At 45.9% G+C, this 18,435-nt stretch overlaps 1 protein-coding gene across 3 annotated transcripts in view; it reads left to right on the forward strand.

Annotated features, from left to right (window-relative positions):
* rasgrf2b (Ras protein-specific guanine nucleotide-releasing factor 2b) overlaps positions 1 to 18,435 on the forward strand; it is a 69,972-nt gene that overhangs the window by 47,636 nt on the left and 3,901 nt on the right. For 2 of the 3 annotated variants that reach the window (XM_035379591.1, XM_035379593.1), the window contains 13 exons: positions 22 to 114; positions 1,052 to 1,482; positions 3,548 to 3,673; positions 5,614 to 5,703; positions 6,403 to 6,509; positions 12,108 to 12,220; positions 12,431 to 12,491; positions 15,479 to 15,582; positions 16,066 to 16,150; positions 16,476 to 16,673; positions 17,359 to 17,438; positions 17,559 to 17,676; positions 18,069 to 18,137. In XM_035379591.1, the coding sequence (XP_035235482.1) occupies positions 22 to 114; positions 1,052 to 1,482; positions 3,548 to 3,673; positions 5,614 to 5,703; positions 6,403 to 6,509; positions 12,108 to 12,220; positions 12,431 to 12,491; positions 15,479 to 15,582; positions 16,066 to 16,150; positions 16,476 to 16,673; positions 17,359 to 17,438; positions 17,559 to 17,676; positions 18,069 to 18,137 (1,675 nt within the window). The remainder of the gene's footprint in view (positions 1 to 21; positions 115 to 1,051; positions 1,483 to 3,547; positions 3,674 to 5,613; positions 5,704 to 6,402; positions 6,510 to 12,107; positions 12,221 to 12,430; positions 12,492 to 15,478; positions 15,583 to 16,065; positions 16,151 to 16,475; positions 16,674 to 17,358; positions 17,439 to 17,558; positions 17,677 to 18,068; positions 18,138 to 18,435) is intronic. The other variant, XM_035379592.1, reaches the window with a different exon arrangement.

Here is an 18,435-nt window from a genome sequence, read left to right on the forward strand (position 1 = left end):
CCCCCCTCCACTGTCACACAGGGTCCAATATCACTCATTCGACCGCTTGTCCTTGTCCTCCATCAGTCCAGACTACAGCCTGAAGATCAGAAAAATATCCCTGGACCAGTCAAAGTAACACATGCACTCCCTCCTGCTCTTTCTTTCTGTCCTTCTCTTTCTCTCTCTGCCTCTCTGCTTCTCTGCCTCCCTCACTTCCACCCCACTTGACAGCTGCATTTGCATCTCAGATCAAATTCAAATTCAAACATCCATTATTTGCAAGACGGAGAACTTGCATCGGCAAAACATCCCTGTATGCGCCTTAAAGTCCGGACGGTTCATTTTTCTTTAGTTCTTTTTTCAAAATTCAGCTGAAGCGAAAATTCTATGCAGTCTTGCAGGCTGCTCGGATGTCATAAAATAAAATGTCTTCGAAATGTCCAGAGATGGACCTACTTCAGCAGGGACTTGTATAAGTTGTGATATTTCCCCTGTGGCCTACAAGTTGCTGTGGCCTTGATCTCGAACTCCCTTTGCCTCCGTGCCCTTCCCCCCCAACCCACCTTGATAAATCATTCTTTCAGTGTGTGTGGAGTGTGCATCTCAATCGTGCGGTGTGTGAGGTGTTTGAACCCCACACGTTGCCTTGGCAGCAGGTCGCGGCTTGGCTCTCCTCCCCTGGTTCTCCGGAATGGAAAACACTGGGATTTTTTAAAATTATCGTTGCGGAGGAAGGTTTTTTGTGGGCATTCAAGTGCAGATGAGTACGCAAGATGGTTATATAAAGAGAATGTGCAGTAAAATAAGGCTTTAAATTTAACTGCAAAACATCACACTCAAAAACAGTGAATATGCTGAGATGCCTTTACCATTTAGTGTCATTTAGTGCCTAAAGTTCCAAAAAATGAAATAAAAAATCAGGCAAAAACTACTGTAGTTGTTTAGCTGTCTTTGTCTGTCTGTCTGTTTTTCCTTCAATCAGTCTCTCTGTCTGTCTGTCCCTCTGTCCCTCTCTCGGTTCATGTATGATTTATTGATCTGTTCCTATTGGCGGTTTCCTCCTTCTCAGGTCCCTGGAGCTGTTCTTTGCCACCAACCAGAACAACCGGAGCGGGGAGCACGCGAACGACAAAACGCCCCGCCTCTGCCGCAAGTTCTCCTCCCCTCCCCCGCTCTCCGTCCCGTCCCGTACCTCGTCCCCCGTCCGCACCCGAAAGCTGTCCCTCAACTCCCCGTTGGGCACCAAGGCCCTGGACCTCTCCGCCTCCTCCCCCTCCTCCTCGGCCGCCGGCAGCCCCACCTCCACCTGCAACCCGACCGTGTCCCCCCCGCCCGGCAGCAACCCCTCCGTGTCCCCCCCGGCCGGCAGCACCAAAGCCCCCCTGGACCTGAGCCGGGGCCCCTCCTCGCCCGAGCAGAGCCCCGGGGCGCTGGAGGACGGGGGCGAGGCGCCCCGAATCGATGCCTTCTGCGGGAAACTGAGGCGGAGCATCCGAAGGGGTAAGGCCCCGCCCCCAAAAAACCCAATCTATCACATCACAAAAATGTAGAATGTGATAGAGCTGGGTTGTCAAAATCAGTTGCTGGAGGTCCATGGTGTCTGCTGGTGGTGTCCTTTCAGCCAACAGCCACCTTCGACACAAAGGTGTGAAGATTCTTCAGCCAATCAGTGATTTCAGTGAATCGCTTCTGAAACATGAAGATTGAAGATGAAGATTGAAAATGGATATCCGTACACTAGATTACAGCTCCAAATATTTTATTGACTAAAAAGCAAAGCAAAGCATTTTGCCTGATGAAAACCCTGTTGGGTTGAAATGTTGCTTTGCTTTTTAGTCAATAAAATATTGGGAGCTGTAATCCAGTGTGCGGATATCCATTTTCCTTCAGTCTTCACATGTACTTTTATCATGCACCTGGCCAAATAACTGGTTGGATGTGCACACAGCTACTCTACTGTGTCTCTTCTGAAACACACCAAAAACCAGCCGACTGCTCAGAGCATAGTGGTGTTCGACTGAGTGCATGTGTGTGTGTGAGTGGGTGAGTGTTGTTTGCATTTGCGTGGGTCAGTAAATCTCTCTAGTTTGTGGGTAAACAGTGAGATTAGATAATAATCTTTATTTATAAAGTGCTTTTCTTGCTCCTCACATCAAGCGAATACCAAAAAAATACAGATACATAATAAAAGAAACAATAAAACGGTCGTAAAAGGACATAAAAGTACAGGTGATAATGCAAAATAAAAGACAAGTACGAAGATAAAAATAATTTCAAAGTAAAGTTATTAGCAAAGGTATGTAATAGGTCATTAAACAAGTTTTAAAACAAGTTAGAAGCTCTAATGAACTGGGGTTCCACAGTGTTCGAGCCCTGATAGCAAATGTGTGGGTGAATGAGTGAAAACAAGAGAGGGACAGAAAAGCGAAAAAGGGGCGACATAGCTCAGGAGGTAAAAGCGGTTGTCTGGCAGTCGGAGGGTTGCCGGTTCGATCCCAGTCCTGGGCATGTCGAAGTGTCCCTGAGCAAGACACCTAACCCCTAACTGCTCTGGTGAATGAGAGGCATCAATTGTAAAGCGCTTTGGATAAAAGCGCTATATAAATGCAGTCCATTTACCATTACCATTTACCAAAAGCAGTGGGGTGGTTGAGGTGACGGCCTGTCCGTCATATTGCCCACAGTTGGCGGATATGGCCGGTCCCTCAGTGCTGCTGGTGACCCCAGATAACACCAAGCACAGTTCATTCTCCCGGACATAATTAGCCTCTTGTGTGTATTTCACCGCTGGGCACGAAAGGCTTTGACCCTTCCACAGAGTCAACAGCACCCAGGCGGCGGGGTTTCAAAATCAACAAGGAGAAAGAAAATATCTGTCCGGGGTAGATTGTGGCACGCTGAGCTAACAGTGATCTGTGCAGGCGGGGGAAAGGACTGTTAATCGGACGGGACTTCCAGCGCTCTCGCAGTTCTTCAGGAAATGTTCTCCGCCATCCCCTTTAATGGCAGCTGGCCCTCCCCTTTAATGGCTTCTGTTACTGAACCCATGTAGCAGCCTCTGTTTAAAATGACAAGAAAAAGACTAAGAGTGTGGGTAGGGTGGGAAAAAAACCTTAGTCTGACATGCTAATGACAGCTCAGGCTGGAGTCACACTTTAATTTCAGACTTGGGCTAACGTCACGGAAATGTGCACCAAAGTGACCCAGAAATACAATGCAGCCACCCTGCCCCCTGCAGCGTGGCTGTCTTTTCACACCATGTACTGCAACTTTGGCCACTCCCCCCTGACATACTAGATCAGATCTAGATCAGATCAGCATTTGCATTGGAGTCTGTCAGGGAAGGTTGATCTGTGTTATCAACATTTGTGACTAGTGCTAACAGGAGCTACTAATAGGGCACTGAGCCCGCAAGAAGTATCAGAGGTTTTCAATGATTTGACTGTAACTGCCCCAGTGATGTCTATGAGAGACTCTAACTGCCCCAGTGCTGTGAGTGAGAGACTGTAACTGCCCCAGTGGTGGTTCACCAGGCTTACCGTCTGTCCCCGCTTGCCTTTTGCAGCGGTGCTAGAGTCCGTGTCGCTGGACAAGTTCATCCCAGAAACAGGCCAGGCCAGCGAATCGGGCGAGGCGTCCCCTTCCCGCTCGCCTTCCACGCCTCGCCACCTCCGCTACCGCCAGCCCGGAGGTAAGAGCGTATCCCTGGCGATACGATTACCGCCAATGCGTGCGACTGCACTGACTGTCTGCAACATCGGAGATGCACGCGTATCTGTGGTGTTACGGCCCAAAGTCCACCTGTGTTGCAGTAACCGGGTGTACAGTGCTGGACGCAACACTAAGCCACATTAATCGATAACCACAACCAAAAGGAAGACCTTGAAAGCGTGTATCCACACCGATCTTATTTAGAGTATTGCAGGGGGTCCACTGATGGATTAAATCCATTATAACTGTTATTGTCTGTACAGTGAACAGTTCCATCCTTCAGCCTCAAAGCAAGGACATTGACTTTTTAAGGTATTGGCAAAGCATTATCATAATAATCACATCGTATGTAACATCAAACTAGTCGTGATAATCATTGGGTTAATCACAATAGCAAGCATGTTAAATTGACTTGGGTATTTGAGGTGGGTTAGTCGTATTTACCACACTATGTTGCTGGACCGGATGATTGACAGGGAGGTGTATTTATTGTGAATCACACAGGGTTACTGACTCATGTCTGCCAGTGGAGATGCTGGCCAAAACTCTGGCCCAACTGCATAAATCATCTGTGATCTGTAGTCATGAAAATTGAGTCTAGAGGCACTTACAGCCAAAGCATTTATTTCTGCTTTCTTATTGCGCCTGATCCAGAGATAATTTAATTTGCCCCCTTTCTGAACTCACATATAAAACTCAGCCACTACGAAACCTCTACACACATAAACATCTGCATTTTATTTGTCCATGAAATGGAGAAAGTACTGGCATGGTGCGATTCACACCACGGGAGCTTTGGGGAATGCTAATGAGTTTCAATACCATCCTTGTGAGCTTCCACTGCAGAGAAACAAGAGGAGGAGAACCAAAATTAGGAGCCCACCACTCTGTCGAGGGTCACGGTTCAAAGCTCAAAAGACCTCAATTCTACTAATAAATAGCTGCTCTGTACGCACACATGGCCAATTTATTTTGGGCCCAAGTCAGTCAGATAATGTGTTCTGGAGAACATGAAAGGGCAACGAAAACAGCAAAGTCGAAACAAGGTGAGAAAATATTTGCTTTATTTCTGCAACACGCACAGGTAATTCATGTTGAGTTGGAACAGACCAAAAAACAATAACAACAAAAAGATAATAATACAAAAACCATGCCTGTTTATGACTGTTCCACTCCACTGGTAATGTGTACTTTCAGAAAAATCCCTGCAGAGCTCTCGAAGATACATACATTCCTGTTTAACATGGTGGGTCCTGAGGTTGAGTTTGTACTGTTCTGAATCCTTTCCCCAGAGAGGAGTCAATCCTCTTCTTGTACACATTGTGCCTGGGACCACCGGGGTTACAATGTTCTTTCTAAATCTCATCGATCGTGTCTTTTAAACGTCATATAATGTATTTCAGTGGTAGCGAACCCTGTTCCTGAAGATCTCCCGTCCTATAGGTTTTCATTCGAACTCTAACAAAGCACACCTCATTCAACAGCTAGAAATCTTGTTGAGCTGCTAATTAGTAGAGTTAGGTGTGCCAAATTAGGGTTTAAATGAAAACCTACAGGATGGTAGATCTCCATGCTGGTTACCACTGATTTATTTGCTTTAAATAAGGTCCCACCAAGGCTGGATCATAATGCTAGACCTTAAAGATTTCTGAACACAGGTGGCTTCAGAATAATTCAGATTTCCTCAACAAGAGCTTTATCAGATTTTTTTTTTATTTGGTGATTTTTGAGGTGAACTACATCACTCAAAACGATTCAAGACCCTGACCTTGTAATTTTTTGTCAACAAAGTGTACTAGTACAGCCAGCTTCCCGAAGTGAAACCCGGAACGGCTCAAACTGCCGTGAATCTGGAGCGTCATTTTCTGGCCTCGCTGTTGCCGTGGTAACGCGCGTGGTGCCCTGTTCCTTCCCTTCCAGTCCAGTCGGCGGAGAACTCCCGCTGCTCGGTGTCCCCCGCCTCTGCGTTCGCCATCGCCACGGCAGCGGCCGGACACAGCAGCCCGCCAGGTGAAGGCCCCCCCCCCCCCCCCCCCCCGCCTCCCCCCACCCCCAAAATCCAGGGGGTCTCCATTTCTACTGCAATGTGCACTATGCGATTGAAAACAAAGCTTTATTAGTACATAAGTGTTGCAGTTATTTAATGTAAGTTTTCCTGCGTAAAGGCATTGTTTGTCATCATAGTTTATATATCTGTAGAAGATTATAAGCAAGCTGAATAAAAGCAGCTATTACAGGGCTTGTACAGAGTTCACACGAAATAAACCAGCCGCTGAGATCAGTGTAACGATATAATGGTCAGCACCTTGAAAAAGTCTTTTTCCCCTTCCTGATTTCCTCTATAATTACGTATTTGCACACTGAATGGTTTCACATCTTTAGACAAAATGCAATATGAAACAAAGGGAAACACATTATAATTTAATTTATTTAATGAAAAAAGTTGTCAAACACCCATATCACAGATGTGGAAAAGTAATTGCCTCCTTAGTTATAATAAACATCATTTTAAAAATGAGTTTTGTGTTTACTCAGTTTCCCTTTGTCTAATGTTACATTCTGTCTAATGGTCTGAAACCATTCAGTGTGACAAATATACAAGAATAGAGGAAATCAGGAAAGGGCCAAGTGCTTTTCCTCAGCGCTGTGTCACAGCATTGCCAGTCAAACACGTGGTGGACATCTGCTATCTGTTCTCTCTTCGTTCAGCATTTAACAACTCGGAGAGAACCTGCGACAAAGAGTTCATCATCCGCCGGGCGGCCACCAACAGAGTCCTCAACGTGCTACGCCACTGGGTCTCCAAGCATTCGCAGGTCTGCGCAACCCTCTTTATCTTCCCCCTCGCACATCCTGTCGGTTTCACCACTGCACATTTTTTATCTAAATTAAGTCAGGACATGATAAAAAATGTATGCTTTGCCACACATTTTTTTCTTGCAGCAATTAGTAAGGTAATTTTATTCAGAGAGCAGTTTTCATTGAAGAGACCATTTCTTTACAGTTCATTAAGTAGATTAAGTGGCTAAAAAGTAGCTCAATTGGGATGGAAGACAAATCAAAGTGTGCCAGGTGGCTTCTGGTAAATTTGTCAGTAATGATATCTGAAGATGTTCAGACATGTCAGTCTCAAGGCCTGGATTTAGCTTTTTAGCGCTCATTCCATTCCAGCCCTGCTCCGGTGTGTTTGCTGGTTAGAAGCCATGACTTTACGCAGAGTTTCTCGAGCTGGACCTCCGAGCTCCCCTCGGAGACAGGAAGTTCGGCCCCATCCTTTTGGCCAGCCAACCTGGAACAGTAAAAAAAAGATGGAAAAGGACGTGGAGCTGGGCGGTTGGCTGGGCGGGAGGTTTTCATTGGCCGTTGTCCTAAACGGCCTCCTTGGCCTTCCCTCCTCCCCCAACGGCTCATTGGAAGTTCACTGAGTGGACTGTGACCTGACTGACACCATGACTCAATGACATCATGAATGCAAGGGAATTATCCAAGAAAAAACAGGCAAGGCTAATAGATATAACTATAAATGCATCCTGTCCAGCATTGTACCGCCCCCCTTTTTAAAACTATCAAGTGTCCTATGAAATTAACAATAGAACAGAAAACTAAATGTATATGACCACCAGGCATTGGGACAGTGACCCCCTCACCCCACCCCTCAATAAAAAAATAAAAAAACATTTTCTCTTAAAAACCCAGGATGAATAGAACATGGAACAGGGGATGGGACTGTTGAGTGACAGAACAGAATTGCATCAGACATTAAATAATTCACAATGCTTATGTTTATTGTGGCAGTATTCTAATGGAAAGTACTGCAGGTTCATTTGTTTCCATAAGTTATAAAATGTAAATTTTTACACTCCTGTTCTGCTGAGCAAAAAAGGTTTTCCAGTTTGACTCTGTGAATTTTCATCCATTTTCATTTAACCAAAGCCTTGTAAATGTCAGACAAAAACTTGGATCAATGGGAGCTTAAGGCAGGAGAAACACAGAGTGCTGGCTGTGTTCTCTTTCATGTTCATTTAAATTTGAATTAAGAAGATCCAAACTGATGGGCCAGTGATCACAGGTGGAAGGTCCAGTTAGATAGAGAGGTGGATTAGAAAATTGGCATTAGAAGTCATCATGGAAAGATCAGTAGGGAAATAAAAAAAATCCTACATGCCTTATCATTTTGTGCTAAAGAAAAGTGACAAAAGGCCACAAATTATGCGGTGTGAATATGGGTTACGGGGTTACATGGATGTCAGAGGTCAGAGGTCATAAACAGGCCACAGGCTTGGCTGCACTCAGCGGCCGGCCTCATAAACAACCGCGCTGGTCCTGCCCGCCAACACGAGGCCGTGCGATACGTGACCGACCGCGTGCTTATCTGTGATCTCCCTCCGCAGCCCAGCGCAAACACGAAGCGTTGCGACAAAGGATGAAGCGGCTAATGTCCGCCGCCCTGTAAGCGAACAAATGGATAATATCAGCTAATGCGATAAAGGCGTAAACGGACACCGATTAAAGCTGGGGTGGGGCTGCTGGGGCCAGAAAGGGCGATGTTCCTGAGGCCCCCAGCGTCGAGCACGATGTCATCCGAACGCGCGCGGCTCTACCGTGCGTCCGCGCGCGGGCTCGTACTCGGGCGCTCCGCGCCGGTATCGGCGTCTGCCCTGTCGATCCCGAGCCTCGTTAAAACGCCGCCCTTTCGGAAACCTGCCCGCCGCTCAGCTGCTGCTCCTGTCCCGTCGGCTCGCGTTCGCCGGCGGTTCGGAATGAAACGGGCCTAATTAAGCCTCCTCTGCTTCCCAGAATTTAAAACGCGCACCCCCGCTCCTGCCCCCGCCCACGTCCATGCGTTTCAGTCAGACGGTGTGATTTAGCTGCACGGTCCGTGGGTTTTGTGTACAAGTGAATAAGCGCGATGTTGGGCTCTCTCAACCCTGGTATTCCCTGAGGAGAGGGCAGCAGTGGGGATGCATCAATTGGCCTGATTTAGGGCCTGCTGTTTCTAAAGCTCTCTGAGAAAGTAGGAAAAGGAGGGAGATAGAGAGAAGGAGACAGAGAGGGAGAGTGAGAGAGAGAGGGACTAGAAAGGTTAAATAGATGGGGAAGGAGAGATGGGGAAGAGCTCACTGGAATGATGGAGAGAAGATGGAACAAATGGGGGTAGTGATGTTAGGAGAGGGGATAAGATAGCGAGGGAGACAGAAAGGGAGGGTAGTGAGAGATGGAGCTTGTTAAGATCCATTTTTAATGGCGACCAGGAGAAGAGGAGCGAGAGTTCACTCTAATGAATGAACGCTCCAGGTTCTACGGAGGGGGAGGAGGAGGTCTGAGGAGAGGCAGTGGAGGGAGGAGAAGAGTGAAGGAGGTGGGGAGGAGGAACGAGGGCAGGAGGGGAGAAAAGACCGCAAAAATGGACAGGATGGAACGGGGGGTCAGAGACACTGGAGCTGACGTTGACCGGACTGAGGAAACTGAGAAACGCGTGCACAAGATCCCCCTTTTGTGGGGATTTCAGACAGCGGGTGGATTCGCTCCCGCGGCCCTGGCGTGCCGTCTGCTGAAAAGCGCGCTTTCTGGTGCCGTGACTGCAATTACGCGTGGCCTGGAAACGTGCGAAGCGAAATGCCAAGAGCCCGGTAATTGCCCGTTGATGGAGCCGTTAGCCGCTCGACTCGTTAGCGCCAGCTTCGTCTCCGAGACAGAGGAGAGGTCTTTCCTCCTCCTCCTCGCGTCGCTAATAGGGCGAGCGGCAGGACCGCAAGCCGCCCCTCTCAGAGCGTTTTATTGGCGGGTTGCAACGCTCCGCGCATTGCGTCGCGCGACCGAGAGTGTCTCGGAATTATTGAATTAGATTAAAGACGCGTTGGCCAGGGAGTTTCTCCCTCGCAGATGCCACTGTAGCAGGGCGAATATTCCACAGCGCAATTAGCTGCTGCTTGTAACAGTGCTCCTTTCTTATTCCAGCACTGACAGCTTGTGTTGTCCATGGCAACTTTTACAGCTTAAAGGTTTTATAGCGTACACGCAATGTAATAATGTTTTTACCAGAGCAATGGATTGAATGTGTTTGACTTATTAACATGAATTTAGCACACACACACACACACACACACAAAGGCAAACACACACAAATACAAGCACACACATTTTTATTTATTTATTTAACCTTTATTTAACAAGGTTAGTCTCATTGAGATTAGAAATCTCTTTTTCAAGAGAGACCTGGCCAAGAAAGCATGCCTGCACACACTCACCAAACACACGCACGCACACACAAACACATGCAAACACACACACGTGCGGGCGTGCACACACACACACACATTACAAAACAGAAATGACAGAGAGAGAGAGAGAGTCACGCATACAGTACAAAACAATAATGACAGAGAGAGGGACAGAGAGAGACACAAACACACACACACACTTCCTGTACATGCTGTGCGTGCCCCAACAGCTGTGAATCTGTGTGAAGTTAATTGCGCGCCTGTAGCCCAGGTTCTGTCTGTGCTCTGGTGAGTGACGGGCCCCTCCAGGGGTTAGCAAACAGCAGGGCCCGAAGAAGAGGCCTTAATTAGTATCTGAGACACCTTGCTGTCTTGTCTCCACTAAGATTAACACCAGCCGATCAGATGTGTATTTAAGGAGGAAATGCATCTTAGTGCTAACCCAGTGTTGCCACTAAGTTCCGTGGGCTTGGTTATGGAGTTTATGAGTGTGTGTGTGTGCGTGTGTGCGTGTGAGTGCGTGTACATCTGACTGTGTGTGTGTGTGTGTGTGTGTGAGAGAGAGGGGTTAAAGAGAGTGCTGCCTCATTTTAGCCCCTCTCTCCTGTCTTTCCAACGCACTCCTCACACTCCACTAACCTTGCATAGCTCTGCCCTGCTGAAACACAGCCCCTTCCCCCAACCGCTCCCCCCCCCCCTCCCCCTGAGTCACTCTCTAACTCAAATGCCAGGCATTTCAGCCCGGGCTGCTAATGCATGGCCTCTGAGGCCGTGCCGTCATCCCCGTGCTGTTAGGAGTGTGATGGCTGTCCGTAATTACAGGCCTGTCACTGCCCACTCTAGGGAGCAGCCCCTCTCTGCACCCAACCGCTAATGTTTCCGCCCTACCAGGTCCGTACCTCCACAGACAGAAAAGGGGATCACGAGGGGATCTTTTGCCTGATTTGAAACATGATTTACGCTGCCATTTTTTTTGCAGTCTTTTCTTATTATACACTGCTTGGTGAAGTTTAATGAAAAATATGAATCTTAGCCAAAGGAGCTGGTTACATGTACCTTGCTATGGATTTTTTTTTTTTGTGTCTTGAGGTTAGAAACTCTTAAAATTAGGGTAGTGATGAGTGTGGGTCTTAGCTTGACATGACTGCCAGAAGGAGACTTTAGGCAAATGAGGCTGGTCCCTTTTTGGAAAAGATGGAGAAGCAGGCAGCTGGAATAGGAGCAGTTTTGAACCGGAATGGCGCTGCTTGGTGTGGGAATTTCTCGGGATCGCCCTCGTCATTGAGCTCTGGTAAGTGGCCTGGACAGCCCTAATGGGGCTCGGGGGCTGCGTGGAGTCGCGGCGCGAAGGAAGGCTTTCCGCCAGGCTTCACCCCCCTCGGGCGTATTCTGGAGACGAAGAGCCACAGGACCGTGAATTAACCGGGTCCGAGCGCACCGTGGACCCTGGGGAGATAATGAGCGGGAGCCCCTGATGAGATCTGATGGGGTGTCAGAGGACGAGGAGGTGGAGGAGGAGGACCTCGGCGCCTCCTCAGCCGAGCCCGCGTGTCCGTCAAGTGCTTCGCGTAACGGGGGCCGACGTAACGTCTTCGCGGGTTTCCCTCACGGCGCTCCCTTCCGATCGCGGCTTGGCTTGTGAGACACCAGGGCCCATGACAGGGCCTTTTCTCAGCTTCATATTAATGCAAACCAAGCCTAATGAGCCACAATTTGCGGTCATGATTCCATTCTGGGCCATGGGGCATGTCCCACACGCTGGAACACAGGTTCAATGGGAGGAGCCACCCGGTAGCTTCATAAATTCTGCTTGGTAACAGCAAATCCCTAATTTGCTATCATTTTTTAAGACCGGATGGGGAATGGAAATGTTTGGCCTATTGGTGTTAACCCTAGTGTCTGGAAAGAGATTAGTTTCCTTCAATCCGATTTGTCTTGTCCAGTTTTAGATGGAGTTCTGTCGTTGGTCAATAGGTTGATTTGGCTTGGATCACCACCACCATTTGGAGTTCCCAAGCATACAAGATCATGATTTGTCTAAAGAACTGAATGACAGGTTGAATTTGTGTTGTCACATTGGCATGTCAGCTTGGCCAGGGTCTGTATTGTAAGGTTATGTGCATGATAAGCAAGGTCTCTAAGATACTGGTCTGGCACAGTGCAATCATGGCCACTGCTGTGTTGTGTTTGAAGGACTTCGAGATGAGCAGTGAGCTGAAGATGGGGGTGATCTGCCTGTTGGAGGAGGTCCTTCGGGACCCAGACCTGCTGCCGCAGGAGAGGAAAGCTACAGCAAACATATTAAGGCAAGTCATAGCGCCCCCTATCAGCCGGAGGTCCGACCGGTAGATCCAGATCACACCATTGTAACAATGTGTTTGGGACCTGAGATCATTAGAACCCCATGTTTTCACAACTTTCCATAACTTTGAAGCAATGTTTAAAGGACATTATTTTGACTTGCTGGAAGCAAGGAAGCAAACACAGACATGATGTGGAGTTTATCTTTCCCACAGTGCACTTTCTCAGGATGAACAGGAAGATGCACAGCTCCGGATAGAGGATATCTTACAGATGGTAAGTACCATTTTTCCACTGTAACCATAAAAATGGCAAGCATTTGATGTCCTTTATACTTCTGATGCATACAGCATAGCATGTCTTGCTGTCTGGTTTAGAATCTTGTGTAGAGGTTTGTCATTGGTTGTTGTGTTGTCTACATACGTAGTTTTAGAACATTTGCTGAAATCCTGCTGAATCCTATGGGTCATGCTAGGAATGGATGTTGGTCGTGCAAGGAGTGGATGTCAGTCTTGCTGGAAGTCATATGTTGATAATAGATGGAGTGGATGAGATGGTTGCCCCCTTTAATTGTGGAACCTGGACAGCTGTCACACAGTTTGCCTTCTGACTGATTTTTCTGAGACACAGGGAGACCTTGGTGTCTTTCTGAGTGTGGTGCTATCTGTCTTCTCATATTTCACTGAAAACAGTAATGATACATTTTGGGTTAGCAATTTTTTTCCCAGAGTAATAATTTGGTCAGTCAAATGTATTCTTTTAAAACCTGTCATTTATTTTGAATGTTTTCTGTGCTGCTCTCATTTTGGTCTCAAAACTGATTGCCGACTAGGTGTGCTGAGGTGATACTTAGCCTTTCTCTGAACTCATACATGCATTCAGGACCATTCTCTCCAAGTATTTTGCTCCTCTAAACATAGTCTGCAATGCTTATTTCCATCTGGGGAGAGAGATTCTAAGAACCATCCTGGGTCAAAGAACAACCATTTTGCTGTCTGCTTCTTATTCTAATGTCATAGATGTCATTGTGATGTCACGAAGTATAGAAATGGCAAATTTCACATAATTACAACTCTGCAAGGTTGAATATCAACAAGCTATTGTCATTCTAATCCTAGAGGATGTATGAATTAGTAGGATTTTTTTTTATTTAGCTGCTGTCAAAAGTGAGTCAACAGTAACACCTACACTGGACGTTCAAGCATAACATACCTCCTGATGAGGCCCAATTGTTGTCACATTGTAGTTTTCCTCTGTATTCAGAGGGCTGAATCTGTGGTCCTGGGTATTGTAATCTCTAGGTGACCCCTGTGGGCAGATAGTGGAATTGCAGTGACTTAATGGATGATGCAATTTCAAAGCATGACATAAATGTTATTTTTAACTAAAAGCATTGAGTGAGCATTCAGTGGTTAAGGGTTGAATGCACTGGACAAGACAGTGTGATTTAACCTAAAACAGCATGATTTATGTGTAGAGAAATACATTCTGAGTGTTAAAATATGTGATAAGTGGCAAGCTCAACATTAATGCTCCTTTGTCTCTGTGGTTTCCATTTCTATGGTTCCATAGTAACCACATGAGCTTGTAGGATGAGGATGACTTATATGTTGATGACTAATAAAGATAATGTAGATGAGATTTCATAAAATTTTCAAAATATAACTTCAGGCTTACAAATGACATCCCTTTAATTTTGTGCCTCCCTGCCTGATTGGACAGAAAGTTTTGAACACGTTCTGGATTTGACTGTGCGTTCCCACGATAAGAGGCACACTGAGAGTAAGAAAGCTGGTCCCCCTGCGTCAGCTGGTTAAAAGCTTGTAATTAGGCCACTCCCACTCACAGCTCCATAGAGATTGTCGCCATGTGAAGAGAATGTCAGGTTGCTGCAGTGCTCAGAACTAGATCTGCACTTGGAGACTCCCCAAGAAGTTCTGACTCATAACTCATCAGAGTGGTGTCTCTCAGGCACTTGCCTAAATGAGCTCTGGACCAAAGTGGCCCATCTCGCTCTCTTTAGCAGCCCCTAACAGCCACTACTCCAGCTGAGGACATCTAGAATGCTCTTTGGGAGAGAACGCAGTGGAGGATGTGACTGAATCAGTTTCGGATGGCATCTTTGATCTTCGAAATGTTAGAGGACATTTTCTGTCTCCTTTACTTTCAAGAACAGATTAAAGCTTTATTTCTGAATAATTTGTGAGTTTTACTGCGTCTGTGCCTAAGTCTTGATAAAAGTGATACTCTCTACTTGACTTTTAACACATTGGATAAGGTTATTGTAGTTTGTTTTATGTGATTCAGATATAATAACCTGGAGACAAGACAGGCTTAGTAAAAAGTAGTCGAATGGTAAAAAAAGAAAGGTTTCAGTTACTGTGAGACACAAAGTGGTCAGATTAATTGGACACACATAGCAGGGGCCAGCAATGGGCATGTGCAAGTGAACAGGGTGTGTGTGTGTGTCTGTGTTAATGTGTCTGTGAGTCTCTGTGCATGTTTTTATTTGCCTTTGTGAATGTGTGTATATTTGTCTGTGCCTATGTATTGATTTATTTTGTGCGTGTGTGTGTGTGTATGTGTCCATGTATGTGTTTGTGCAAACTGTGTCTTTGAGCTTGTATGTCTCCTTGCGTTTGTACATAGGCACTTGCATGCATGTATGTTTGTGTGTATGCGTGTGTATATGTGTGTATGCATGTGTGAATGTGTGTGTGTGTGCAAAAAAAGACAAAGTTGTTCATTGTGCCTCTCAGTAAGCTCTGCAGGGCCTTGTGCATCACCTCTCTCTTTTTAAGTACATTTCCTCACCCCTTGTGGTAGTCGAAAATATTTTATGATGTGTGAAGGCCTCTTAGCCTTTGCTAATTGGCTCACCTTTTGTAATTGTGTGTTTAGTTCCTGCAGTACCGGCTCTGCATGATCTCCATGTTGAAACTCATTAGCAAGCCCCTGCAGTTTCTTCCTTGTTGTTCTTGGTGAAAGCTGAGATGATGTGCAAGACTCACACTTTGAAAAATATTTGGAACTGAGTCATTACTGTTCCTATTGTTGCCCAGCCAGGGAAATGTGCAAGCTGTGTTTTACTTTAAACGTTGATCCTATGAAAGAAAGGATCCTGCTCAGAGGGAATACTTGTGCTCACCTGTGTGTGTGTGTGTGTGTGCACGTGTGTGTGTGTGTGTGTGCACGTGTGCGTGTGTGTGTGTGTGTGCACGTGTGTGTGTGTGTGTGTGTGTGTGTCTCTCTCTCTCTCCCAGGCTGAATGCCCCAAGACTGAGTGCTTTGAGTCACTGTCGGCCATGGAGTTGGCAGAGCAGATAACGCTGCTGGACCACATAGTTTTCAGAAGCATCCCTTATGAGTAAGTGTATGTCACTGTGATGTCATCACCTCTACGGATGAATCACGGTGATGTCATCACTGTTAAGTGATAATCATTGTGATGCCATTTACTGTAGGTATAAATTATTGTGATGTCATATCCTATAGGATTTTCTTCTCAACTATACCAATGTGTGCCTTTAAAAAATAATTTTTGTGATTTCTGGATGTGTAATATTTTGTGAGAATTGACTGTTGTGCCTTTCTTTTCTGGAAAGTATTTACACAATACGTGCATCCAGAATACACTGAAAATTGAGTGTCAATCAAAATAATGACATAACCTATGATTGTGAGAAAAGAAAGAGTACCTACAGATTTAGAAATCTAAAAAGCAAAAGTTACTGTGTTTTCATGATTGAAAGTGATGTACAGTGATAGGCTAAAACTAACCAATCGCAAAATGTAAGGACAGTGCTAGCTACGGTCACCATGGTTGTGACCTCTCTAATCTGCACTCCAGGGAATTCCTGGGTCAGGGCTGGATGAAGGTGGATAAGACGGAGCGCACCCCTTACATCATGAAGACCAGCCAGCACTTCAATGATGTAAGCCTGTCAGGCCAGCTCATCGTCTCGGTCTGCTTCCCTGTTTCTGTACTGCCTGTGTGTGATAAACCTGGCACCCTCTCTCGTTTCTTCTCTTCTGCCTATCTTCATTCCTCTTCCTCTCGTTGATTCTTTATGTTTTTACAAACACCTTTTGGTGTCTTTAGCTCTCTCTCTCTTCCATTTTATTAATTGGTAATGGAAATGTATGAAATAGAAACAAGGTGTTATTTCAGTGAATCTGACTGAAGTTAAGACAGTGCCCCCCCTCCCAAATTACTTCTCAACCCCCCCCACCCCACCCCCACATCTGTTGTCCCTCCAGATGAGTAACCTGGTAGCGTCCCAGATCATGACTCACACGGATGTGGGCTCCAGGGCCAGCTCCATAGAGAAGTGGGTGGCGGTGGCCGACATCTGCCGCTGCCTGAACAACTACAACGGCGTGCTGGAGATCACCTCCGCCCTCAACCGCAGCGCCATCTACAGGCTGAAGAAGACCTGGGCCAAGGTGTGCAAGCAGGTGAGTTAAGAGCCTGTGGAGGTAGTGGAGCAGGCAAGCTGCCTTGCTGTCTCCACAGCGTCCTTTAGCATCAGACAGTCTACCTCCTCCTCTCCAATCACTCACTCACTCACTCACACACACACTCACTTATTCAGTATTAGCTATTAGCACTCAAAGTAGCTGAATGGTGCTTTTGTCAATGACACTGTGTGTCCTTGTTATAAACCTTATTTATTTACCTGGTTCGTAGAATTCAGTTATTTTCTGTGGCAATGCCTGGGCAATCACAGTGCTAAATTAAATATTAAATGACGAGTTTGGGTGGGCTGTTTTTTTTTGTATCATGGTTCTCTACCTAAGTTTATCACCGAATTGTTAAATTGACAGGGAAGGTTAGTTGAGAGATCACTTTTGGACACACGTTTTTGATTATTTAGCCAGAGGGCTATCTAGTTACATGTTTCTGTGCAATGCACCATCAGGTGGCGTAAAGTTGCCAGTAAAAAACCCAGGTGTACAAGCAGATGACCATGGAGCAGCTGTGGAATGACCAAGGACAGGACGTGATCCTCATGACTTTTCCTGTTTTTCCAAGTGATTTTCAGAAACCAGTTACCAGCAGGAAAAATGTGATCCACTTAAAATTGATTGTTATTTAGTTCTGTTTATTTATTTATTTCTGTATATAATTTTTTTTTGCTAGACTAAAGCACTGATGGACAAGCTGCAGAAGACCGTGTCGTCTGAAGGAAGATTTAAGAACCTGAGGGAAACGTTAAAAAAGTATGAGGTCATCTGTTATTTCTATGCCACTGGCCATTACATTTATTTGTTTGTCATTGTTGTATCTGGAGGTGTGTCTAACAGAAATTTCCCCTGTCTCTTTCTGTGTACACCCCCCAGTTGTAACCCCCCTTGTGTTCCCTACCTGGGTATGTACTTGACGGACCTGGCCTTCATCGAGGAGGGGACTCCCAATTTCACTGAGGAGGGCCTGGTCAACTTTTCCAAGATGAGAATGGTAGAGATGATTTCCTCAGACAATTTTTGTTTCTCAAACTGCTAATTAACATGTTGTATGTGTGTGTTTAATAAGTAATACATAGTTGTTAGTCTACCACGTTTTGTCAGGACACTGTCAAAGTGTGTAGCATTTTTTACTAAATTATTAAATAGCCATTTTGTATATATCATAACTCAGCTCCTAATCAATTAGCAGCAAAGTAAGCACCAATGTTCTTTAGACTTCATAAATTGGACCCTAAAATGTATTGGGAACATTATACTGTGAATGTTTCTCAAAATAAGTTTGGATTCTTTTGTTGTCTGGGCAGAACTTGGCTGTGAACACAATCCCCCAGTTTGTACTCATGTACTGGTGTCTGGGTTTGTTTGTCTGTCTGTCCCTGACAGATATCCCACATCATCCGTGAGATCCGTCAGTTCCAGCAGACCCCCTATAGGATAGAGCACCAACCAAAGGTAAAGCTTGTGCAGGTGTGCACCAGGGCTCTGTTCTAAGCCCTCTGCATTTTCTCAATAAGAACATTGCAAACACCGCAGCCTGATGTCCATCAGGTGGGGTTGCTGGAAGGAAAAATACTGAAAGCATATTTGAATGTAAAAAGTGCTTGTTAATCTACCTTATCTGGGCCACTGACATGGTGTAACACCTTCTCTACAATTCACCTCATTCCCTTTCTGTGGTTTTCCAAATCAGAACTTTGGAGGAATGACCATATTGTGATGGAGGATGTGTGCATCTATGTTTGTTTGTTTT

The sequence above is a fragment of the Anguilla anguilla genome, chromosome 10 (genome assembly GCF_013347855.1).
Source record: "Anguilla anguilla isolate fAngAng1 chromosome 10, fAngAng1.pri, whole genome shotgun sequence".
NCBI lineage: Eukaryota > Metazoa > Chordata > Actinopteri > Anguilliformes > Anguillidae > Anguilla > Anguilla anguilla.